Raw genomic sequence first — 27,524 nt, forward strand, 5'->3', positions numbered from 1 at the left:
AATTGTCATTCCTGCAACCTTTGCCAGAAAGTATTAAAAGCCGCAATGACATTGACCCGATAGCTATACCATCGCGTGTAGATGAATAATGATGACTCAGTAAAACTATATATTTTTATATCTTTACCTAGAATTCTTAAAAGTCAAGTTCAATTGAAGCTTCTGTTTCGTGCCATATTTTGTAAGTCAGGAAAACACAACACTTGAATCTAATCAATAAGCTTTTGATGTTATTCTAATGAATAAAGAAAATATATATAGATAAACATCCCAATGCCATTTGAAGATTCACGATCAATACATTTATTTTCCTGCCTGAATGAGATAACATCATGTATTGAAATTGAAAAAGGCATAACAAAAAATAATGTATATAACTCAGTTATAAAGGAGGCACTAAATTTAGCATCACTTTTAATGTTAATGATTCATCATAACATGAATAAGAAAATTACCGGCTTACAATTTCCATTGACTTGCAAAAATGTCATAACAATTTATCTTCTTTTATTTCGCCTCCATCCACAAAGAAAAAAAGACAATTTCGTTTTTTGTGCGAAATGGAAGAAATATGGAAATTTAAAGCAAAAGAAAAAAAGTTTTTTTTTTTTTTTTTATAATTTTATTTACCTTTTTCACCATGAATAAAGTGGAATAATAATTAATTTAACGAATGAAAAATGTTATGAGGACTAGAACATATATTTGTGTCATGAAGTGGCTGTAAAAATATTTATGGCTTGCTAATCAGTTGCGTATCTGGGGAGATGATACCATATATCTTCAATCGATTGGAATTGCGTGGTATATTAATGGAAAGGATCGATGTAAGCGCTTGTGAATTTTGTTATAAAGGCACAGTGTTGAGAGTATGATTAGAATATTCTTAACATGCACTCAATTGAGTCAATTATCTAATTATGAAATGTATGTAACTGGCTTCTACAGCAGATGTAGCATGCTCTAGTAATCATCACTACAGCTAAGCTTTAATCCAGTCTTCTTGAATTAATATGCAGATTATTAGACCAGAATAGTACAAGTCTGTTAATCGATGCTGAATCCAACACTAGACCAACGCTTGATGGCTCTGGCTTCATGAAGCTGGTCTAGGTTAGATTCTGAATCGATTTACGCTCTGGCTTGAGGGATCTGACTTAATGTCAGAGGCACTACGTCTTTGAACCGGATTTTTAATCACTTAACTGATCGAGAAGATCCTTCGATTCACAATTAATAAATTGGAACTAATCATATGAATATAGCATCGCTGTAAATTTGCTGAAAATTGAAATTCTAATAGTCTTGCTACTCGGGATGCAAATTGAAACTCTTGGCAGCAAAGACCATCTGTACAACAAGATATCTACATCTTTTGCAGGCTACCAATATTAAAGGATACCTTGCTTCGAACTACTGCAGCAAAAAATACTTAAGTTCCATGAAATGACTGTCAACCGTCTTCATAATGCGTCACTGTATTCTAAGAACACAAAAGTATGCCATCTAAACGTGCAATCATACTAAATATAGCACTTAATACACCCCTGCCATAAAAAAATTCTTAAATTTTTAAACAATTCACGCATGTGTGTGTAGGCATCGTTTGAAGAAAAAAAAAAAGTTATCGCGTAGGGGTGGAAGTACCCTGTGTAAAGCACAATCCAATTTCCAATTAAGCTATCTAAGCACTTAACCGCCTACGATATCGATATTCCTGTTAATACTTCTTATCAAGAAACTTGATATTGATAGACAAATGTTAAAATTTATATGAATAAATCATTATTCATCATTGAAAATTGACATAAAATTTTAGCGTATAGATTGTTGACTTCTTATTTTTATTATTTTACATTCGCTACATTTATGTAAAATTATTTAAAGCGTATAAGCCAAAATTTAATATTTATGGATTCATGCGAATTCGACATGTGAAAATTAACATTGAATTGAAGTAAATTCTGAATGTGCACATGTGTATGGATCATCTAGTTTACCTAAAAATATTCATGATTGTTATTTAATGAATATTGCACGAAATAGTTTTCAGGTAAAAGTTTCAATTTTCTCGGGATTTTGAAGCATCTTAGTGAGTAACATTAAAAAACAATTATATTCACATATCAGTGAGGGGCAACTTGTGAGATGCGGCACACTAGTGTTAGAAATGCCATGAATCATATGGCATATGCAGCTATGATTGATGCTTACCACCAAGGTGTACCGCATAAAATAAAAGGTTAACCACAACTGTACTAGATTCATATTTCAATAACTAGAAGAAAAAGGTATAGAGAATGTTAAACATGAAAGCTTTCCTTGTACACGTACGAACGTACATTCTATCTAAGCAAATATTGTAATACAACGTTAATATTTGTTATACTCATTCACTCAATAATATTCTTTTTCCATCTCTTTAGCGTAGCAAAGACTTAATTAAAAATTCTGCTGTTGTATTTTTCCTCATGTTAACATGAAAAAGCGATGACTGTATGAGGATTCTCAGTTCTTTTTCTGTAGAATTCTACTCTTCTTACACACCTGTAAAGCTTCCTGTAAATTATTGAAGCGTTTAATGTTATGTAAAAGCTGCCAAAATTTAGAAATAAGAAAGGAGAAAAATTAACAAATTTTTAAGTACAATAAGAAGCTGAAAAAGAGGTTGGCAAATAATTCAAAAAGTAGAAATTTTTTGGAACTGATTTCGAAAATGTATAAATTAAAACTTTCATACCTTTCTCACTCAATTTTGGATCGATTCCTTTCAAAATGTTAATGAATTTTTAATTGCCGCTATTTTTATCTCATTTCTTAAGAATGTATTATCATTACGGCTAGTCTGTCTACCTACTGAGTTGATAGAGTTGTCTAGAAGTAAATAAAGTATTTGTTTAATTTGTTTTCTGTTTATTTTCTTATTTTGTTGCTGGTTGCCGTAGGCTAGAGTAAGTTTAGACAGGATAAAATGTAGTTTATGCAGTGACATGCTGTTCATCTGGTTGAATCTTAAATGAACATTTAATTTTTAATAGTGGTTAGGGGGTTGTTTGGTTATGATGTCCATTTGGGTACTGACCAGTTCTAGCTTCAAATAGATTCATGGATTTAAAGAGAAATTCAACCTTAATGCTTAGATAAAACTAAACTAGCTGGGTTGTATGTGATAACGTTGCATGGATCAATGTTGCTACGTACTTCAATACTTCGCTGGCTGTACATTTGATCAATTGCAATCCCTGACTTCTCTTAAACCTCTCCTAAAGCTGGCATAGTTCCAGCTGACTTCCGTTTATCAATTACTAATGCCAAATGCAATGCCATGCACGACATCAATACATCTACAGCAAAAACTCACTCAGAATCCCGAATAATTCTCAAACAAGAAGCTCACACAATTCTATGAACTTTTACTATCAAGCAGCCATACCAAAGTCTCAATATTGAGCTTTTTTTATGGAGTTAGTTTTACATACACAGTTAATTCCATAATAAAGATGCGCCCATATCATCCACCTGCGAATATCCTTTTATAACTTTCCATAAAATCAATATCAAAAGTTTTTAGGAGCAATAAAATGAAGGCATACTGCGGAAAAAAAAGTAACTCAACCCTTAGTTATCATCCAATTTTATACCATTTCATACCGTAAAGGTAGTTTCCACTATTATTACTGTTACACGGCAGCAATTGTTATATTTGTATGCAAAACAATGGATAAAAAAATCTTTCTTCTTCTTCATCCATAAAAGATAGGGAAAAAATAGAACATTGTTGCCATTTTTGCCGTCTCTAGTTTTATTTTTTTATGTTAAGGAAATATGCAAAAACGTTTGTGTATTACAGCGTAGTAAAGTAAAACAAAGTTTCCGGAATTGAACATTCTCAAACATGGAAAAGGTATAAATGTTCCTCAGCAATATAATATAACATATTTTCTTGAGCATATATTGAATTTTATTTCTAATATTGACTCAAAGAGAAAAGCGGTAATTCTCAGATGGACGGAAAGTTCTCATTGAGGCACCAATGTAGTTATGAATTGAAAAATATCATTGCATTGGAGTCATTAATGAATGAATATCTACAGGAAAATTCATCTCTAGAATCAAATATTCCAAATTTTTGTATGAGGAATGATGCTTCGGATAGCCAATTTTCTGTAAAAGCTAGCATAACAATGGAACAGGCTGCAATTAGTCGATGGTATAAATCCAAGTTTTGAGCTTGACATTTTATTGCAAGTTTCACAAATCTCAATCTCTAAGAGACAAAGAGAACACTTTTAGGTACCGTAGAAGGATTACCGTACCATAAAATCATGCTCGTTGTCAGTTAGCATAGACTAAGCTAGGGTACAGATAAGGTACAGTCGATAAATCCCAACCCGTTTTACTAGAATTGACATCAATTATGAACGAATCATACAACTCTCTTTTTAATGATGATTTAAGAGCTCCATGCTGTGGCATCAATTTAAAGATTGGTCAACTCCCGGACGTTCTTAGTTTCAAAATTGATACATTTGCTATATTTTAATGCAAATATTTATTTAAATGTTCATCATCTCTTCCTTCGATCGGATATAACTATGGGAATTGGAAGCTATCAATTGAGAAAAACAATTGAACTTTATGCATAATATACTATCTATATGAAAAGGATATCTGACTTGATGAATTTAATTATCTAGATCCATTGCATACTCTCATTAAAAATTCAGATTTGAATGACTTTACTATTGCAAAAAAAGAAGTACTTCAAGTTGCTCAAAAAATACATGCTTAATTCTGCATTTTAACAAATGTTTATACATATTTGAATTTGAATGGGGAAAGATGTAGCTTATTTGAACAGAGAGCCAAATGGATGATGTAAACATAAACAATTTGTGGAACAAAAAAATAAAAATTTGAAAAGTTTTAATGGACTTTTTTCGAATAGAGTTGCAATTAAGTTTTATATGTGGATGGAGATGAAACTAGAATATCAATGGAAGCTTTAGGTATGGGTTTAAGTGCTGTTGTCTAGGGAAGCTCGATTGTATAAATTATCATTACCTGCGATCCGATTTTGTGTAGTTGTGAATCTTTCAGATCTGATTAAGTAATTGCTGTTGTACAAGCATATACATGTGTATCTTGATAAGAGCATCTTTGGATGATTCATGGAATTAGGACACTTTTGTTAGTGATGTCTGATCAGAGTCTGGGGTATTGGGCACATAAATTGGCGAATCTGCCAGTACCAGAGGCTCAGTGATTAGGCGACAAACCGGAAATCTGAAGTACTCTCTTGTGAGTACGTGGGTTTGATTCCCACCAGATACCGATCTCTCAATCATTACATGGAATGCTGTATGGATACTACTCCATTTGCCTTTTCATATCAAAAACTTACTTAGGTCAGTTGACCATATTACAACTGTCCCATAGTGCCATGAAACTAACTTGTTGAACACCGTCTGCATTTCGTATTTGTTTCGACATTCTGAATCCACCAATTCTGAATTCTCCTTCAGAATCCTAAATATTAAATATGTACCCTACCTCTATATAATCAATATAAAATTAAAACATTAAATTTATTAATGCCTGCTACAACACATTTTCATCATAAAATTCCAAAAGAACGCTTCAGATCATTACACAGAATTTATGATTGACGTCGTAAAATTTAATTGATTCTATGAAAAAATCAATAAATACAACATAAGTAGTTTATGATGAAATATATATTCCCTAATGAGATCAAGAGATTTTAATTAGGTGCTTAGTAACAGCCAAAATATAATAAAAGATCGAATTACATTGCAGTAATTCAAAGTTAAAGCTCCTTTAAAGTTATATAATCAAATTATATGAGATTGGTTTTATTTTCAAATAATTCGTGCATTACCGAACTTTTATGTTCGAACGTAAAACCTCTTTTCATAGAATCAGTCAGGATTTGGATGCATTCCAAAAAATAAATTAAAAAGAAGAGGAAAAAATACATTCTGAGAAGGAAAAAGTTATCATTTGAGTTGGAAAGGTCGTGTGGATGTTAGGTGACGTTTAAATTAATCTAGAAGCACTTCATAGTAACAAAATGTGTGTAATAATCAGCACAGCGTGTTTGCTAGGGTGGTATTATGCCACAATACTAATGTTAAGACGCAAAGTTGCCCTGACGGCTTCGTGACGACAGATTTCGTCCCATTTTTCATTGGCACAAATCATGACGATTATAACCAAAGTTCAAGCGTGCTTCTGCCTCCAACAGTGCATAACATCATCCCCAAACAATCCCACATCAAAGAATGTACACAAAAAAACTAGAAAGAGGTAAATGAGATGAGCAGACGACAGAAAGATTGAATATAATCATCATTTCATTTTATTTAATGACATGCGATGATAACCATAATGATAGTATGATGTGTATTTTGTTGATTGCGGTTATTAATTATTGCCATAGAGACGGGGCCTATCCAAAAATTTATGAAGTAGAACAAAAACTAGCAATTGTCAATTGGGGGGTTGTTAGGGTGGTAAAGGTAGTAAAGGTAGATTTGAGTATTTAATGCGGTATTTAGAGCTGATCATCAACAGTTGACAATCTAAGGATTGAATAAGAATAAAATAAACAAAATTTAATTTTTTGATATAATATTTATTAAATTTTTAACGAATTTTAACACAATAATTTTGATTCTACGACAAACTACATACAAATTCTAAAGCCATACAAGGTCTTTGAATATATCCGATATATCCCGCTATTAAATGATCTCTTAAGTTGATCTTGATTTCATCCAAAGTAGTTCTTCCACGTTTAGCTTTACGACAACACCAGTCGATATTATAATTGTTCTCCAAATTGATACTCTTTAACTTACTGAGATTATCAAAACAATCTTTAGGTAAATATGTTATTTGATTCTTGTAAAATGAGATTGTCTCAAGATTTGGTGCATGATCAAAGACATCTGAATTGAATGATTCGATTAAATTTCCATTTAGCATCAGTTTTTGAAGTCCTTCACATCCAATCAAATCTTCTTTTGCTAATATTTTCAATCCACATGAAATGACTGAAATTTCCTTTAAATTTGGGAAAAATTCGTGCAAATTTTTTGGAAAGCGTTCAAGTTGTTGAGCAATTATCATAAATGTGTGGACATCTGCATTAGACTTGCCTTCTAGATGAGTTCCACTGATGCTGAAGAGACGTGGTATGAATTGATGAACTTCTGTGATTCGACAAACGTAAATAGTTTCGTCGGTGGCTGCTGATGTAAAGTTGAAGTATTCACAGTTGAGAATCATTTTTGAATTTTTATGATTTTTTCCACTTTTGAAATTATTTAAATTTTTAACAATTTTTTAAATTTTGTTTGAATTTGTTGATAAATTTTATATTTTTTGAAAGTGTACAAAATGTAAAAAATGTACAATTGGACATGTAATGTTGTGTTTTTTAAAAGTGAACAATGATTGATAACATAAGATTAAAATTTGGACGTTTTATATTCAAAATTCAGGTAGAATTAAATAAAAGTTTGGCAATAAAATCTCAATTGTTGATAATTGTTTGCAAAACAAAATTTTGTTTACAAAAATCTTAATTAAACTATTTTGGATATTTTGCAAATTTAGGTAAATTTTGTTGCTTTCCGATTTTAAGGATTTTAATGGAATTGACTAAGAAGCTAACCTTGATTTTCATCTTGGTAGAGTACAAAACAATTATAATTAAATTTATTCCTTAGATGACACCTGAAGTTAGCTTCATATCTGACTACCGTTCTAACAATGTAAAATTTCTTATACCAACTGTCTCCATCAACAGCTTAGTTTCCTAAGTTCCTAATTTCCAAAAACACCCTTAATACTGTCATTCTAATTTTACGTGATGTTTATTAGACCATAATGTGGTTTATAATATGAATGCACATGCAGTTATCTATCCATTCACACAAGTGCATGCACTAACCTTTTTTTTGAATAATGGATAAGCCAATGACAAGTAAAACTGTTATGACTGCATTATAGTATTTATCTCGTTTTTATAATGTTTAAACTCATAATGGTGGAAAGGATAAATGAAGCAAGCATGTATACTTCCTAATCATCTACTCGACTCACATGCTCATCAAATTTAATATGAATTTAATTCAGATGGAAAAGCAAATAAAATGCAAATACGTTTTTAACTTAATTTATGCTACATTTGACTCCAACAATGTAAAATTAAACAATTTTTTTTATCTTCTTATTCTTCCTGTTGTTTACATACTCTTGAGAAGAGCTATGCTTTATGCTCTTTGTCTACTCATCTGTTAATTCGAGAGGGAGAGTTACTGAGTGGAATAAATTTCTTGACGTTAAATTTGTTGATAATTGAAGCTTTCAGCCCGAAAAATAACAGATATACTTCAAAAAATTTGTAGAAAATTACAAAAGAAAATAACAAGAAGAAAGAAAGACATGACTGCGTACTTTTTAAGTCTATGGATAGATCTTGATTGCTATAGCTTATGTGTCTGTCATTTACGATAAGGAAGAAGACTCTTGCTCAAATCATCAAAATATAAAACTTATTTGTTATTCCGTAAATTTCTCAAACATTAAATGATGTAGTTTAGTTCCGTTTAGACTTTGTTATGCTCAACAGTATAGGAAGAGAGAGAAATCGTTTATTGAATAGAAACGATGTGACCTGAAAAGAAGGTATCAAAGATGAAGATTATATTCCCGAGTAGTATTTAATTGTGGGGTGGTTAACTTAGTTGTAATGATGTGGTGGAAATGAGACTTGTTATTATCTAGCTGTGCTTGCTGTTTCTAGAGCAAGGCAATTACAGTTAGATGCTTTAAGCAGCTTTAAGAATCTAAGGATTTATAGGTTGCAGGGTCAAATTTGTGTACTTGAAAAAGGATATTAGATTCCTTCCAGAGAGTCTCTGACTGGAATGTAGTTGAATTAACTCAATAAAAGCCGTACTGTCTTTAACAGAAGAAGTTAAAGAAGAAGGCTCAAAAGAGACATTCCCTGCAATTATACCCAGCTCGGTATCGTAATTATCTTCTTCTAATGAAAACATGATTTGATGCTTAAGACCCAATGAATTCAATTTAAGCTGATAACATCAGATACTATTTCAGAGAGATTATTTCCCATTCAATTGACGATGAAATGCGCCTATATTTTTTTTCGTTCATTGAAAATAAAATTTCATTTACTTCTTTTTTTCATCCATTTAGTAGTCTTATTCATCTTCTATTTGCGGAAATGTCTGTGTTTCCTGTATTCCTTTTTTGCTTTTTTAACATCAACCGTGCTTGTAGGTTGGAAAAGTTTTGACTCTATCTCTTGGCATAGCGCTATATAATTTTCTTTCCCGAGTGACACAAATGAAGGAGGTTTTGCTACAGAGTCGTCGGCATTGAAAGTCATCTCCATGTGCTATATGGCATGCCACATGGATACGAATTCCATACCATCGACTCCATGGAAAAGCATTCTTCATTTGTGTCTCTCGGGCAAGTACATGCATGCATATCAACTCATAAATGCTGATTAAAAATTCAAGCATAATACGGTTCCAACGGTAGCATCCATAGGGAAAATGAAGGAAAAAAAGCTAATCAGTTTTTTTTTGCATATGAATATAAAGTCTCACTCTCGATTTTCATTCATTTATTTTTCTTTATGTTTACAGCATGGAAGGATCAGATCTATGTTTTGAAATTGTACGGCGAGCGACCGACGGATTTGTTTATAGTGAAGCTGTAGCATGGTGAGTTGCCCAAAAAATCTGAACACGCTTTTCTCGTTTATTAACTAAAAATATACTTTCATTTAGTCATTATATGCGACAAATTCTCGAAGCTATACGCTATTGTCATGAGAATGATATAATACATCGAGACGTACGACCAGCATGTGCATTGTTGGCAACGATAGACAACTCGGCGCCAGTTAAATTAGGAGGTTTTGGTTCTGCCATTCAATTACCGAGCGGACGGGAAATGGTTGATATTCACGGTAAAATTGCATTTTTTCTATACTTCATATACACATAAATCATAACTTTATTTGCTATATTCATCCGTAAAGATATCCATTTATCACCCATTCATGCAAAATTTTGTTCCTGTATAATTTTATTTATCCTAGTTTGATTTTTATTTTAAACATTTGTTATTTCTACTGCCGGTAAATGCAAATCCACTGACAATTTTCACGCAATATAAATAATCACAGGGGACACAAAATTAAGTCAAATTGTCAACTGGATAGATAATGACTTGTAAATCAATAATGTTTAGAGGTTATTGGCATAAACAAATGCGTGGCTTTTATCATTAACTATCTTTTTTCTCTGTTTAATTAATGGAGATAAAAGCTATGGGCTGTATTTGCACCAACAATAATTGTTGTTTTGTCGTGGTGGTGGGTTGAGTGGTTGCTGTTCAATTGAGATTATGCAGAACGAGTATTAGGTGTACTATTTAATTGAAAGTGGTGATTCTCGGAAGTCTAGAGTATGTAAAGGAGTTAAATTAAATGATACAGCTACTATTTAATTTCATGAATGAATAGACAAGACTGAAAATGTCACAAAAGTATGTAAAGTAGGTGATTGTGGATGTAGAATAGAGTAATATGAAGTCTGGTAGGTTTTATGTAGCATTTAGGAATTTACAATTATACTTCGGTGGCTGTTACATGTTTTTGAGAATCTGACTATTCTTTAAAGCCTTTACATTGCATACATGCTTTCCCCACTTAGCAATTTATGATCCATGACCCCTTAAGCTGGTCATCTCCCAGTTTTCGTCTGTCAGTTTCAGCCTATTTTGAATATCAATAACAATACTGTATCTATCAACAGTTACCTTCCAAGAATTATTTGTACGTCCAAAAACATGAAGATGATCCTTCATACTTCATCCTTTGCTTAATCGACTCTGAATATTTTTACGAAAAATCTAAGGTCACCTTTGCCAATTTTGAATAAGAACAAAAAGTTTTAAGAGCGGACCTTGAAGTTATCGAAGTAATTTGACTTCTTTATTTCTTGAAATAAAGCGAAAAATTAAGTTTTCGGAAGTAATATTCTTCTACCATAGCTAACAAGTTCTATAAATTCATACCGTACACATCCTGTGAATATTTTTGAATTATTTAACAACCGAGAGAATTTTGTTCATTTAAATTGCATTTATCTTAGTCTCTAAAGGTCGGCAAAAGATGATAAAACATTCAAATTCATGGGTATATCCAAAAATGTCCAAAATAAATTTACATCTTTTTTTTTCGTAGAAATCATTTTAATAAATTGAATGCTGAAAATCTCTTTTCAACTAAAAAAGGATAATCGATCTTTTAAGCTCTAATCATTCTTTTGAAACCATATAAAACTAATATTTTTGTTGAATATCGTCAAGCATATCCTAAAATATCCTACATTGTGTGTCTACATATAAATAGAACCCTTTTTTCCAATTCAACAAAAGAATATTCTCTACGACATGTATTGAAGATTTTTTTAAGAGATTAATTTACGATAAGGGAAATATGCTATATGCTGTATAGGATTTAACATCAGCAGAAAATAATCGAGTCGTACATACTCCTTCCTTATTTATTCGAACTCTTTTGTAATCACTTACATTGTTGATTTTTAAAACGTATGCAACATGATGTTTGTTGTTAAGTCTCGAATTGAACTATGTCATAAAAAAAATTCTCATCAATTTATTGCTTTCTCACATCAACATTACATTTACACTCAGGCATACTGAATGCCTCTTTTGCAATTTTTTTTTGCTCTTTCTCTCTTTTTTTTTCTATATCGACCCAACCGATTTCTAAATGTTTATTTATTGACGTTTTCGACAGAGGGACTTTTTGCCTCGTATTCATTCATTCATGATGTGTATACAAATTCACAGAGTATGGATAGAAAAAGAGGAAATAAAATTGTCGAGAATAACGCTGCACAAAAAAGAGACTTTGCTTCTTCTTTATGGATTAAGAGAAGATGCTGTGTAGATGTGATCACTTACAATTGACTAGAGTGCATTTTCTTAGCGGTAGTCGATTGAGGGATTTATTGGCGGATAGACAATCGAATAAGTCGACGGACAGACTGACGACCAAACTGAAGGACAGACTGACGGACAGACTAACGGACAGACTAACGGACAGACTGACGGACATACTGACGGACAGACTGACGGACAGACTGACGGACAGACTGACGGACAGACTGACGGACAGACTGACGGACAGACTGACGGACAGACTGATGGACAGACTGACTGACGGACTGACTGACAGACTGACGGACATACTGACGGACAGACTGACGGACAGACTGATGGACAGACTGACGGACAGACTGACGGACAGACTGATGGACAGACTGACTGACGGACTGACTGACAGACTGACGGACATACTGACGGACAAACTGACGGATAGACTGACTGACAAACTCTAGGACAAACGTTCTGACTAACGGATAGACTGTAGGAAAAGCTTAGAGACAATTTGTCAGACAGACATTAACAGATGGACAGAAAAAGAACAAGTAAACGGCCAAATAGACAAACGACCATCAAAAGTCTATTTCCTTTATGAAAGTGCCAATAAAAAAAGAGTCAGGCTCGGGTCATATAAGAGAAAAAAGATGAGCTCGTAAAAATTTAACTTTATAGTTTTCATCTTGAATTTAGACATATGTATCTGCTCCTAAATATATAATATATACGTTTGTATTGAGATAGTAGTATCTTGATGTCAGTATTTACATTACCATGCTGTAAATTTTCTTCTTCATCATCATCGTCAAGCATTTAAAGGCTTGAATGAGTGCTTTACGGATCACTTAATGACAATGTTTTTGTAAATTACGTTTCCTATTTTTCCCTTGAATGATAATTTTATCAGTAGATGTATATAGTCACACTTTTGTTGTGGCAGGAGGGTTAAATTGAATTTTTTGACGAACATCATTTACGGACGACCTCAATGATCTCAAAATCAGATAAGAATTTTGACGAGGGTTTTTCTATTTATGACGTGTCTGAGATGATCTACAAGGAGACAGTCCGGAAATTTCATTTTTCATCCATAAAAGTCAAGAAATTGTCATCCAAAAGACCCAATTCTGACAAAATGTTCACAAAGGAGACATAATGTATTGATATTTATTCTTTCTGCTTTTTTCCCTCCTGTTTCGTCATTTGCGACTATCCAACCTTGATACCCAAATCCAATCTTATTTTGCCTCCATTATGAAAGGATAAAAGGAAAAAGCTTATCATAGTTTAGATGTAAAGGAACAAAATAGGAAACGACATAATTACGATAATCATTTTAAAAGCACGGGAAAAATCTATTTCATAACAAATGGAACCGACATTGTACCAGATGGTATAAGTAAATGAAATTCTCGTCCTTTTTTCTTTTTGGGGTCGTTTTGTAAATAATGTCTATAATGACTTACTTGGAATGCTATACAGGTCGATTGTAACTCATCGCCTCTCTCTGATGGCACCTGATGCTGAATGAGATATACCTGCTACATCAATCCCGTAACTGACCCTCAACAGCCTCAAAAAAACAAAATAAATTTTATCTGTCTCAAGAAATCCAAATGGGAAATTGGGAATTGAAAGTTATTGAAGTAATTCTTTTCATGATTACAAGTAGATCCATGTTAATATCCTTTGAGATATACCCAAAATTATAGTTTTGGTATCAAAAAATTAATGAATTATTAATTCCATAATCAACCATGTGAAATATATAAATTGTCAATTTGTTGCTTGTGTCCCGAGCTATATAGAATGTTTTGGGGAGTTGAGTTGAATATGGGGCATGGTGGTGGTTTAGGGATGTAGTCAGACCACAATCACACTTTTTCCTGAGTACGTTCTTAGTAGTGGTGTATGTAAGGTTGGGTTAATTAAGATTTTAGAGGTCGTGGGCGTTGTTAGACACCAAACACTTCCTCCCCTGTATACGACTCCGATATTAGGTTAGAGATGTTAGAGATTTAGATGGTGTCTTGCTAAAAAATGATTTGGTGTCGCCATTAAAACTCCAAGTAGACAATTGAACGTTATAACTAATTAATGACAAAATGTTGAACATCCAATGTCTGGCAAGCACGTTTTTGTCTACTCGGGCATAACTTCTGAACTATTAGACCCTCATCTATCATAGAACACATCAGCATGGTTGTCAATTTATACTTTGGGTACCAAAATATTTTGTTCCTCATGTCCAGCTCGGCCTTCATAATTTATTCGATTTATTATTCCATTAAAGTTTTTCACATATATTTTGTCAATTTATTTCTCCATCGTTTAATCTTTAAATTGTAATTAATAATTTTTTTTGTGCATTCATTCCATTGAAAACAAAAAAAAAATGAGCATCACACCTCAACATTTTTTGTTCCTCTTTCATCATTGAAAAAATAAAACTAATTGTTTTTATTCATTTATTTTTTCAATTATCCCCTTTCTCTCGCGTGTATGTCTGTGTGTACCAAACCAATCCGACATATATATACATATATAAAAAATGCATATTCACCAATCTCCACGACCTTTAATAAACATAATACATCAGATCGTAGTGAAATGCATCGGTATAAATTGAGTCCTCGTGGAAAGCTTTATTTGAAAACTGATGCAGAGGGTAAGCACAAAAAAAGACTTTTATTTGACGAATTTTTTTTTTGTTTAACTGTTCATGCTTCTCATTTTTTTTTTGTCATCGATGTTGCAGATGTAACACTTTTATGCTTTTTTGTGATGTTGACTAAAATGAATGGAATTTGATATCTGTTATTTAAATTTTCATATATTCTTTTTTATCTGTGTTTCTCTCTCACTTTTATGTATGCACACTGTGCAGTGCAAACAAAAATTTAATTTTTTTTTACTATCTCTCGATGCATTTTTTGTAGCTCAAATGTTGTTATGGCAATCAGTTTGTGTGTTCACATTTTAGACACATTTTTTAAGGGTTGACGTAAATTTTTATTAATTTTCATGCTATTCGGATTGGATGTGGAACTTTGAATTATTTATGGTGGAGTTGCTGGTTGAGGTTGTCTGCAAATGAAGACTACAATAAACCAGAACTTAATTACCATTTTTAGTGATTGGTGCTGTTCAAATATTGTCTAAAGAGTAGCTGAATAGTTTGCAAAGAACAATAATATGTTAAAATTCGTGAAGCAATCGTCTTCTGATTGTAAGAGTCGATTTGAGATGCACATTCTGCAAACTTATGCAAAGTTTATGAAAGAAGACAGTCAGAAGAGGTATTGGCAATATTTGATCATGTATCTATTCGATCTTCTACCTTTTCATCTACCTCTTCATTGATCATGTATCTATTCAACTTCTACCAGTGTTATTCAAGCTTTTTGTTCTACCTTGATTGTGTGTCACGATCAAAACGAAACAAGACGTACCGTTCATGGCATTTCCGGCTTCCAGTTTGAAAAGTACTACCGTATAGGTTCTTGAGGTAGGATAGACATCGAGATACATTGAAATTGCCACAATCTCAATCTTGTCAATTTGTCGATGTTGGGATATCGGAAACCTTTAGTACGGGTTCTTGTGAAGGGATTAAGATTTCCCAAGATTATCTCAAATTTAGTTCCAATCTCGATCTTCAGACTTTTTCAAAGTTAACACATCAGGAAGGTAACCTGCTGTCAGAAAATTACACGAACCTTTTTTCAACTACCAACTCCTTCTAACATCCAACATTAGTAGTATATCCAGTTACACATTTACCTATGATAAATCTTATCATTTATGAAAAATAGCACAATTTTCCCATATTTAGATGAAACCCAAGAAATTATAGTCATCAAGCATAGAGGTATTTACTTCGTAGATAGATTCAAGCATCTATGAAGAGGCTTCACTATCTCTCATAACAGATTTAAATACTCCTCGTCATATTTCACTCAAATAAGGGATGCATATGTTAGGAAAACCTTTAAGTGTGAATATAAGGAAGGTGAGACTTAAAGGTACGAGCACCTGTTGAGAGTTCCCGCAGCTCACGACATGATAAATTATATGTTCTGAACAGAGGCGCTTCCGTGACGTGTAAACATGACTTTTTTCTCTTTTACAGTTCAATACTTTTTTTATGCTGATGAAATTTTATTTTTTTGCATTTATTTGCTTTTTTGGCAGTAAAATTGATGCACTTGAATATTCTATTTTACTGCATAGATTATTGTTGAAAATTCATTGGAAGTTGACAACTTCTCGTTCAATATCAAACTTCAATATCAATTCATATGATTCTCATTGTTATCGAATACAATATAATATTATGTAGGTTCCCAATCCCTTCGTGTTGTATTATTTTACCCTTTCTGTCATTGAATATTTACAAAACAATTGTTTTGCGCCTGAATTTTCAAGCATCTACCTTTCAAATTCAATAATGTGTTTATTTACTTCTCGTTTTCTTTATCTTGCATGATTTCCTCATAAATTTTCATTATTACAAATTGGATTTGAGTTTCCGCCCTTTAACAAGATTATTAACTGATAAAGTATCACGATTAATTTTCAATACTTACCAAAATATATAATTTTGGATAATATATTATGAATTTTGGTAATTTATAATGAGGGAGGCTATCGGGGATGCTATTCACTTGATATTAGATATGCCAATTATTTGGTGTTTTACTATCTGTTAGTGTTCGTCCAAAGCTGCAAGCCTGTAGAAAAACAATGCAGAGCTACAGCCTTGGATGAACAATGAGGTACAACCGAATATTGCAGGTTTGGTCATCTGTTTATGCATTGGCATCTGAGAATTTCCGATACTGACCAAGATCAAGACTGGGACTCAGTTTTATCAATAGACCGCGACCAAGATAATAAAGAAATTGCTCGTAGTCGTTGTCTTTCTTACTTACATGCTTCGCTGGCTGTCAAAATCAATTGTGATTTATGGACTTCGGTAGATACCACCTAAAACGCACTCTATAGTTGGCTACCGTTTGCCAATGCTGTCTCTATCGACAGCTTCCTCCCATGAGTTCTTTGAACGCCCATGGTCTCTGTCGGTGCTAGGTTTTAATCCCAGAAAATATAATCCCAGACGTCACTTCAAAATATAAGTCCAGAACATAATGCCAGGAGTAATTGTATGTGGCATTATAATTTGCACGTGTAGTTCATAAGGCCACATACATTTACTCCTGGACTTATGTTTGTTCAGTGCAATTATAAGTCCAGGTACAATTACTCCTGGGATTATTATCTCTTCATGCAATTTAAGCCCAGAATTTTTTTCCATTCTGGACTTATTATCCTGATGTGTATTTGAAGCTTTTGAATTTTTTCCTTGAAAAATCTTATTAAAATTTACGAAAAGAGTTATTTTTTAAATCTTAACACGTTTTAACTGAGTTTTTCCTTCTTACTTCTTGGCTGGGGCGCACGAGGACCCATTGCCGGGCATAGGGAATTACTTACTTACTGCAACCATGTTCCTATGTGGAGCTTAGGTTACAACAGAAGGCTTTCCATCTGACTCTGTTGCTGGCTCTGTCACCTAGTTTGGACAAATTCTCTATCCGCACGTTGAGCTGACATTCTTTCATTACTGTTCTGCGCCAAGTAGCTTTTGGAGCTCCTGGTCGCTTTTTCCCTTGTGGATTCCATCCAAGGACTGTGGAACAAACTTGTGTTTCTGTCCCAGCAATTATATTTTTCTTCCGAAGGGTATGCCCTTTTCAGCCGTACTTCCTCATCTGTATCTCCTTGTTGATCAAGAGATTGCATCATTTTTGCAGAACCTTATCGTTCGAAGGCCAATCATTTGGATTCCCGTTCCACCAAATCCTGAGAATCCTTCTATAGCAGCTATAGACGTATATTTGCAGTTTGCGCTTGGGCATAGGGAATGTCTAAAGACAACTCTATCCTTCGAATCCTTCTGCCAGTTCGGGATATTAAGTACTTTAACGTCCTTTTCAACACATCAAATTCAGGAATTTTTCGGTGTTCTTGCCATCCACAATGTCTGCAGTTGTTACTTTAAGAGCTGGGGCATCATTTGGACTTCTGCATGCATGACCTGTCCATCTCGATTAGCACGTAAAACTGTTACTATATCTCCTCCTGGAATAGCACATCCTTCACAGGACCATAAATCGCTCGTAGTGCGCGTCTCTCAAAGAGAGTAGTGCGTTCTCATCAGCTTGTGTTGAGTTCCAGGTTTCTGAGCAATATAGTGCAATGACCAGGATAAGCGTCTGGTGTAGCTTTGGTTCCTCTTGCGTACTTTGATTGTGACGTCTGTTGTATTGTTTACAAAGGATCCGAGGTATTTGAACCAGAAGTCGAAGTCGGAGTTAGTCGACTAAAGCCGACTAAAGAATTTCAGAATTTTTTCTTAGTCGACTAAAGCCACGACTAAGATCGACTAAAATGAAATTTTACTCTTGTGAAGTATACGAGATTTCATTTGAAAATTTCATTATTTTTTTATTTCAATTTAAAATATTATTAACGATATTCTCTTTGGATAAGTAAGCCTACAAGAAGGCAGATTTGTTTGCCTTTGCATAGGTAATGCGTAGACAAAGTCAAATTCTACCATGATACAGTTAGGCACCTTTCCACAGGCACAACTCGCCTTAAAAGCGTTAAGTGACAAAGGAACGACAACTAAATTAAATAATCCATTAAATTAGTTAATCGAAATCTAAAATTAGACAATTAAAAAGTGTTAAGATTTAAAAAATAACTCTTTTCGTAAATTTTAATAAGATTTTTCAAGGAAAAAATTCAAAAGCTTCAAATACACATCAGGATAATAAGTCCAGAATGGAAAAAATTTCTGGGCTTAAATTGCACGAAGAGATAATAATCCCAGGAGTAATTGTACCTGGACTTATAATTGCACTGAACAAACATAAGTCCAGGAGTAAATGTATGTGGCCTTATGAACTACACGTGCAAATTATAATGCCACATACAATTACTCCTGGCATTATGTTCTGGACTTATATTTTGGTTGTGTATTAATTTTGTATCTGGGATTCTAATTTCTGGGATTAAAACCCAGCATCGTCTCTGTCTCGAGAAAATTCTTATGGCCGAGACTTCGAGAAGCTCTATGCTAAGAAACATCCGAAAGCTTTAATACATTTTGATGCACATCTGCTTGTGAATATGTGGAAAAACAGCTCCTTTTGGATTTGTTCCCAATTCTAAAGTACGAAAGTATCAGATTCATCCATATTCCTTCAAACAATTTACAATAGATTTCGAATACGTCACATACAAACATCCCCCAATTGGCTTAGCCTTTTAGATGGTAAAATAAATTTAATTCCATCCTAATACCTCAATCTGGTTTCAATCTTTAAACAAATAAATGTAAACAGACTTATTCCCAAATGATCTCCATTCCCATTTCAGTAAATCTGTCATGATTTCGAGTGACATGTTTTTCAACATTCAACAAAAAAAACGAGAGAAAAGTACATACTCACATCCATACATATGTGATATATTCTACTAAACCGCTTTTCACATTTCATATCACGCATTTCTCTTTTTTTTTCGGCAACAACGTCCCGTAACGTAAAAATGCTTTTAGACGAGGGAAAAATGGAAAAACAAGAAAATTAGATACAGGCACAGCTGAATACAAAGGAGGAAAAGTTGTTAATTGAAAAGCCCAATAAGCCTTATAAATACCAAAATGATAAAAAAAAAAGGAACTGTAATTTTTCTAGAATGAGCTTTTCATTTTTATTCGTGTTGACAACAGACTGAAAGCTATTGTGAATTTTTAAAGCTCCTGCTGAACTATCATAGGAGATGGAAAATTTCATCAGACTAAAAAAAAGTTGCTTCTGCTGTAAAAAATTACATTCATTCATTCTCACCAAAAGTCTTTTTTCGGTAGGAAATTTTTCAATGTAAAGGAAAATCATCATCTATATCTATATGCATGCTCGAAACTTGATTAATGAAAAAGTTTTTCATTTTGTGTAAAAAGAAAAAAGGAGAAAAAAAAAAGTTGTAATGAAATTTTTGGTTTTGGATGAATTATAAGAGCGCAATTTTATTTGAGTTTGGTGTGATTTTATGACGCTGAGGAGCTTATATGGAAGAATTAAGTGGATGGAGGGGAACTAGAGATGAAAGAGATTATATTGGGTGTTGATATTCTTGGAATATAGACGTTAAAGTTTTTTGTTTTATTATCTCTAGTTGTGATTTTGTAGAAACTTTGTGATAAAGTTGGCAATAGAATCAAATAGAGCCAGTAATAGAATCAGATGGAAAGTATTTTGTAGTAATCTAATCTTCACATCGGAGTATATATCCATAAAAACAACACGCGTTCATACTAAATTGAAATTGACTTTGAGCTCTGCTTAGACTTGTTCCAGAATTCAGATATAAGTCTGAATCAAAATACAAGCCTGAATCCATCTTGGATAAGTTCAGAGCATCACCAGGGAGTAGATCCTACTAAATGGTTATCCACGAATGGAGTGATTATTGCAGTTAGTCCTCTTCTAACTGTATGGACGAAATTCTTTAACATGCTAGGGTTTTATGAGACAAAAATCACAAAACCTTCAAATGCATTCTGCCTTCATCCATTAATTGATAATTGGTTTACTATTGGGCTTTTTTAGCTAGTCCTTAGTGAATCCTAACCTGCTATGAATCAAAGAATTAGGCTCTGCTCTAGAGTAATCCTAAAAATTCATATTTTACGTAGTTTACTCCTAGTTTAATCCTCATGCTTTACCATGCCTCTAGAGCTAAAGACAGTGTCTAGATTAAAGCCTCACAAACAATTGTTGAATAATAATATTTTGAGAGCAATTTCCATTCAGTTCTGATTACTCCGAACATAAACCATGACTCAAAACTCTGAAAACTTTGATTCCCATCTCTCCCCTCCATATACCATCCAATTCCTTTCAACTTACATGCTTAATAAATATCAAACTTTGTAACTCCGATGAAAAAAACATCATAAACAAAACATGCCTTCATTCACCGCCACTGGCGGTTATCCAAAAATCTCTGTGCCCCACTAAAAATACGGTTACTCAAAATGAGTTTTTCAATACTTCATATTTGAAGCAGCAGCACTAAAAGGAAGCCAAACTTTCATCAAAAAGAAAAAAATGAAAAAGAAACTTTGTCTTGATTTTTTGGATGGTTTTGAATGAATTATTAAGTACAAAACTTTTTTTTACTCGTACGATTTTCCACCAACAAGATGAAATGCTGAGGGATTCAATGAGCAAGAAATGCTCGGAAATTGAATATTTTTATGAAAAATTTCTCATGTATCTTGTTCCGTTCTGGTTACATTGTTGCCAAGGAAATGAAAATGTTGATACGATTATCGAAATAAAATGATTACCAGTTGAAGTTTTGAGTTGTGAGATATTTAAGGCAGTGGTGGGCAACCTATGTGCCGTGATCCTCTAGTGTACCTTACAAGTATACATCACACGAACCGTATATCCTAAATGGATTTGGTCAAGGCTTGACGCCAAGGTGTGCCGATGATCTAAAGCAGTGGTGGACAACTTAAGGGCCGCGGTACACTAGTGTGGCACCAACATTATTTGGAACTGCCAAAAACCTTAAACCATATACATTTTTACACCTTCAATCGAAAGATGTGCCGCGGACCAAAGGTTGCCCATCACTGATCTGAAGTTTACCTTCAAACGATCTTGAGATGTTGCTGCTGATGTCAGCTATCATGAAATTTAAATATCAATTGATTAAAATAATGTGGAGAAAGATTTTCCATTTCTTGTGATTTTGCCTCTGGCTAGAAGTTTAAATAACAGAAAAAGTTTCTTATTTTGGTTCTGTAAATAAAATGGAAATTAACTTTTGTTGTACTTGATTTTAAAGCTACATTATTTTTAGACTTTAACATCACTTATATAAATAAGAAAGTTTTGAGGGTTGAAGATGAAATGTTTATAACCTCATTAAATTTAAATTTAATTTAAACTCATTAAATTTTGTGAAAACAAATTTAATTTTGCGGAAAGACTTGTTGAGGATTTCTGAGAATTTTTTTTTTCTTCTTTCAAAGTTAAATTATCAAAGTGAAATTCAAAGCTAATGACTAAATAAATTCATCGCGGTAATATATGTAGCTAATAAGAGAAGCTTGAAGTTTCTTATTATTCTGTGGTGGATTTAATCAGATCCCGAACAGCACAATGTGATTGCTAGGGTAACGCTACGTTGCTAGAATATTGGTAAGATGCAAAGTTGCCCTAAAGCTACAGTGGTAAACCGTCTCAATGTTTGACACCGGATTCGCGTGACTCTAGTAAGGACGCCATATCTTATATTACATAACCTAGAAAGGACGCGGCGTAGAAATGATTGAGAATTCGGATCCAGATAGGCCTGGGAGTCTAGTCCCAGGTCAAATTCGATGAAAATTGGCTTCAGGTCAGAACCAGGTCGCCCTGGAGTTGGATTTTCACTCATTGCTACATGTGCCATCCGAATTATGCTCAAAATTCTCTTGACAATGTTCAAAATATACAAAAAATAGAGAAAAAAGTGAAAAATTTATTGCAAATTTAACAATTCTTTAAATCACATTCTAGCATCTCGCCATCGCTCATTTTGCTAGACATTGATGTAAAATCTACAGCAATACAGACCGCGTAATTAATGATCATTTATTCCACCGTCTTCAAGGAAACAAATTTGCTCGTTGCTATCTACTTTTTTTCACTCAATTTCATTTCAATTCATCAGACATTATCGCAGAGATATTTACTTTAAAGAAGAAATAAAGTTACAGATTTAAGCTTTCAACAATTTTCTCCTAGATAAGCAAAAAAGATTTACAGATTTGAGTGGTTTCAAAAATTGTGCTGGATATCTAAAAAACTTTTATTTCTATAGATAGATAAACTTTTTCTTTCTAAGCAAACATCAGACTGTATTTAATTAATATAATCAGCTTTCTTCCATTTCCTCAATAATCTGTTACAGAGAACCCAATAAAGAAGCTTCATTCAGTAGGAAATACTTTGTGATTACATTGTTTGATTTATCGACAAATCCGAAAATTCCAACGATAAATAAGCAAAAAAATAATGAGTCTTGTGTTCCTTTATATGAGCTAAATTTAATGTTTAAATGAAACATTTTTAACTTTTTAAGGAATTTTGTTAATCTCCGTAAGCTTGAACTAAGCAATAAAAAGTAAATTAAGGCCGTACCCTTAAATTGATTCTAAATTATAGACTTTTAAGGAAAAATAAGGAATAACAAGAAGAATGATGAATATAAATTTATCTTGCGGAATCCTCCCTTTAAAAAGTTATAAAAGGAAAGTTTCTTGATACCTTTTAACGGTCTATCCTCCCGAAAACCCTCGACTCTTCCCATTCATATTGACAATCGATGGAATTTTTTACCAAATGTTGTTCATTAACATTTCAATATTTTTTTCACTTACACTTCATTCATTCTTAAGTTACGTCTACAGTTTTATTGTCAATTGACAGTTGGCTACTGATACATTCAAGAGAAATCATCATTAGGCGAGGAGTAGTTCCAAAAGATTGGTTAATATTAGATATAATTTAGAATTCGACCAAGAGTCGCAGACATGCATTTCCTGCATTTTCGACGCAAATGCATATTACGACTGTACCTTATAGTTTGTCCAAGGATGTAGGCTTGTAATTTTGGATAGAACCTATTAATAATGGGTCATAATAGCCGTAACGGTGTTGTCAGAGCATTATCAAGTCTTATCGTTAACTCTTCCAACGCATCCTGCTGACTATGATGTGATTCTCTAGTTGTACGCTATCACTTGATAACCCGCAATATTTTAAGTCATTAGCATCCTTAAAACCCCAATTTTCACTTCACATCATCAATAAACAACCCCTCAACACGAGATAAGATAAAGTGGGCCGTTCCATTACAGATAATTTCGGTATAGCTGTGTCATCAGTCGCCATGAATATTGATTAATGGGAATTGAGGAATTCCTATGATGGAAGAAAAAAAAAAGTTCTCTGAAACAAAACAAGGAAGTTCACTTATTGTTGTGTTTGCAAATATTTTGGTATGAATGTTAAGAGCTCGTTCATTTACTGCTAAATTTGTGCTTTTTTTTATCCGTTCATGCGTTATGAAGAATTGAATATAATGTGGTGGAAAAATTGACATTTTTGGGTTTTCTGAGGAAATTTTCTGTCAACTTTTCATCAAATTTTCTTCATTTTCTGAGATTTTTCTCATGCCTTTTTTGACTTTTGTGGAGTTTGCTGAGATTTTGTGGATGTTGATTGATGTGATTGAAATGTTTCAACATTTTGCTGTCGTTTTTGGATTCATTTATCGCTTCTGACTGAGACAGACTAAGATTAGTCTAAATTTAAACTTGACATTTGTGTGATTTGCCATGAAATGGTAAGTTCATAGTTCAATATATAGTTTACGAATAATAGCTTGTTTTATTCGTGGTTATGATGGTTCCACATGTCGTTCAGATCAGCTGTGATTCATGACTTCTCTCAGTTGATGTCTAAAATTGGCCATTTGTGGTTAGGAATCAAATTTGACATCAAGTTCTGGGAAAATATCATTTTTTAAAGTCTTATTATATCTTTACGACCCACAGTCCTTATTTACTACCATGGGAACTTCATATTAACGATTTTGATCATTAAACATGCCTCAAAACATCTCCAACTCCACAAAAGTAGCCCCTTTGTGTATCTTTTGTCAAAAATCCTATTCGAACAAGAAAATATGTATGATAAGCGAATAAAGGCTTTACTGTCCTTTTTCTTTGAAACAAGTGATTGATCTCGATGAGAGCAAGGCACAAGCAAACAACAACAACAACAACAGCATAAAAAAATCTCGAAATCAACCTTGAACAGATTTTCTACTTTTTTTTGTGAACGAGAAAAAAAGGATCGCTTTTCAGCAACACATATCTTTGTGATTGAGGAGGAGGAGATTTACAATAACAAGAAAGTTTATAAACCTTAAAATCGTGAAACACTTTCTTATAAGGAAAAAGTTCCCACAAACATTTTGCTGCTTTATGCTTCTTCAACCGCATTTAACGCTATAATAAATCCTTTTTATTCAAATAATATTGGTTGAATATTTTTTTTTAATTTTTACTTCCAATTTTTATCGTTACATGATTGTTATTTTTACTTTACTTACTCTGACTCCTTTTGCCTGATTGCTTTTTAATGGTGAACGTGCAACTATATATTTCAACCCCAATATCTTAATGGATTTTTAATTTTCTCTTATGTGTAGGAAGAATCGGATGTCCACATTATATGGCACCAGAAGTTGTATCCCGAAGACAATATGGAAAGCCATGCGATGTGTGGGGTGCCGGTGTTATGCTTCATGTATTATTGTCGGGACGTTTACCTTTTCTCGGATCTGGCAGACGATTACAAGAATGCATCATACGAGGACGTGTCACAGTAAGTTTATTTTAAGGATTTTTTTCAAGCTAAATTGACTTTATAAAAAAATTGACTTTGAAGTTTGAGATCTAAGAAGCAAATCCCACTCAGCTTTGAGACGCTTTTGTCGTGTCTCTTTTTTGCTTGCTTTAGAAAGAATGCTTTTGATAGACATTTCAGCAAGAAATAAAATCTCTCATTTTTTGTATGGAATTTAAATCGAATTTATAAGGCCTACAGCATTCATTCAAAAATTTCTTGTCTAAATAAAAGCTTTTCTTTCATATTTTTTTCCAAAAATTTAATCCAATTTTCTTTTCATTCTCAATCTCAATAAGCTGGAAACTCCAGAATGGAAATCGATATCATCGACTGCAAAGGATTTAGTGCTTAAAATGTTATCACCTAATCCACTTCATCGTCCAAATATCACAGAAGTTCTAGATCATCCATGGGTGAGGGTAAGTGCCGATAGCATAATTTGTGCTTTATTTTTATTATATTATGAAAATATAATCATTGTTCCTACACTACACAAGGGGAGGAAAAATATTATCGCATCTCATCGTTTAACTGAATATAAATCTCTTATGGCAATTTGTACGTCGTGAATGCTGGGAACTTCCCCTTTCCATGATGGAAAAAAAATTATTTTCATTCAATTTTTCACTGGTGAGGGTCGTTTGAAAGTGACGTACCGTTTAAGTTTGAGCACTTGATACAGTTTTGAGGAATTGGTTCATAGTCAGGGAGCCTGTGTCTCGGATCTATACTTTAGTATGGTTGTGGTATACTCGAAAAATTGGCTTTTGGACCAATTTGAGTCCATTTTAAGGTACCTTGTCTTGAATAGCACAGGTCGGTTAATTGATTTAAAATCCAGCAATCGGTCGGCGTGACTCTGGCATCGTGTCGGTTTCTAAGCTAATCTGGAACCAAGTCAGTGGTTTTGTGGCTAGACATCTAAGGAAGTACTCATGCAATCACCATTCCAATAATAACCCTCACTACGTACTTAGCAAGTCCATAATTTTTCAATACAATATCACGCAATCTTACCCAACTCTTACTCAAAACATTGAACGCTATAGCCGAACAACCCCTCATATTATTATTTTTTTTGTATATGCTGCTGAATGTTGAAAGAGAAAATATTCCTTCCTCAGAAATTATCTTCTATTATGTTTGTATACAATGTAATTTATGCCCACATTCTATTCAAATCATGATTGTTCATTCTTATTATTATCATTATTCTTACTCGTTCCATCTCACTCACTCTCTTTCTCTGTCTGAATCCCATTGTTATTATTTAAGAGGTTTTAAACTGTATATTGAGATTAGATACTCATGTCAAAGAAGATGAGATCCATACATCTAACCAAAGTTTTTTTTACCCATTTTTTTTTCGGTTGGGGGCTTTGCTTCCATCTTCATCATTGTCTTTATTTTTCAACCCGTTTCACTTGATAATAGCGTTGTCGTTGACAATTGTTTAAAATTTTATTCTGCATGCTGAAACGCTTTTTTTATTTAATAGGCAGTGAAAAAGATTGTCATTCTTACAACTACTTGAGTGAAAAATCTATACTTTAGTCTGAGAGGATCAGGGTTGGTTGAATTGAAGGGTTTTTGAGGGTCTTAGGCTGAGTTGAAGGAGCATTTATCCGAGTGGCAGGGTTTTAGGCTAGTCCAATGAAATTAGCCATTTAACTAGACAACAAAGAACCTTTGGACTCTTGTACATGTGCTTGAAGCTAACTTGCTCGAAGAAGGAATCGAACTAGTGCATTGCCAGCTTTAATTCACAAGTTCCAATCAGGTGTTGCTAAGAAACTAATCAAAATGCCAACTTAAACAATTAATCTAATCTGATTAGAATAATTTGTGTTATATCCACATATCGACTATTTGAAGCTACAGCCGTAGTCATAACATGCAGCTCAGTGCAATATCAGCTTCCATCTCTGCCCT

General features: G+C 33.3%; 1 protein-coding gene across 11 annotated transcripts in view; it reads left to right on the top strand.

The window, feature by feature from the left end:
- CASK (peripheral plasma membrane protein CASK) overlaps window positions 1-27,524 on the top strand; it is a 278,246-nt gene that overhangs the window by 20,626 nt on the left and 230,096 nt on the right. For 8 of the 11 annotated variants that reach the window (XM_070635181.1, XM_070635183.1, XM_070635186.1 and 5 more), the window contains exons 4-8: window positions 9,711-9,788; window positions 9,855-10,036; window positions 14,642-14,710; window positions 25,393-25,568; window positions 25,889-26,011. In XM_070635181.1, coding sequence (XP_070491282.1) covers window positions 9,711-9,788; window positions 9,855-10,036; window positions 14,642-14,710; window positions 25,393-25,568; window positions 25,889-26,011 — 628 coding nt within the window. The remainder of the gene's footprint in view (window positions 1-9,710; window positions 9,789-9,854; window positions 10,037-14,641; window positions 14,711-25,392; window positions 25,569-25,888; window positions 26,012-27,524) is intronic. The other 3 variants (XM_070635190.1, XM_070635192.1, XM_070635193.1) reach the window with 1 other exon arrangement.

The sequence above is a fragment of the Chironomus tepperi genome, unplaced genomic scaffold (assembly GCF_022539635.2).
Source record: "Chironomus tepperi strain 1889 unplaced genomic scaffold, CSIRO-AGI_Ctep_v1 contig_85, whole genome shotgun sequence".
Classification (NCBI taxonomy): Eukaryota; Metazoa; Arthropoda; class Insecta; order Diptera; family Chironomidae; genus Chironomus; species Chironomus tepperi.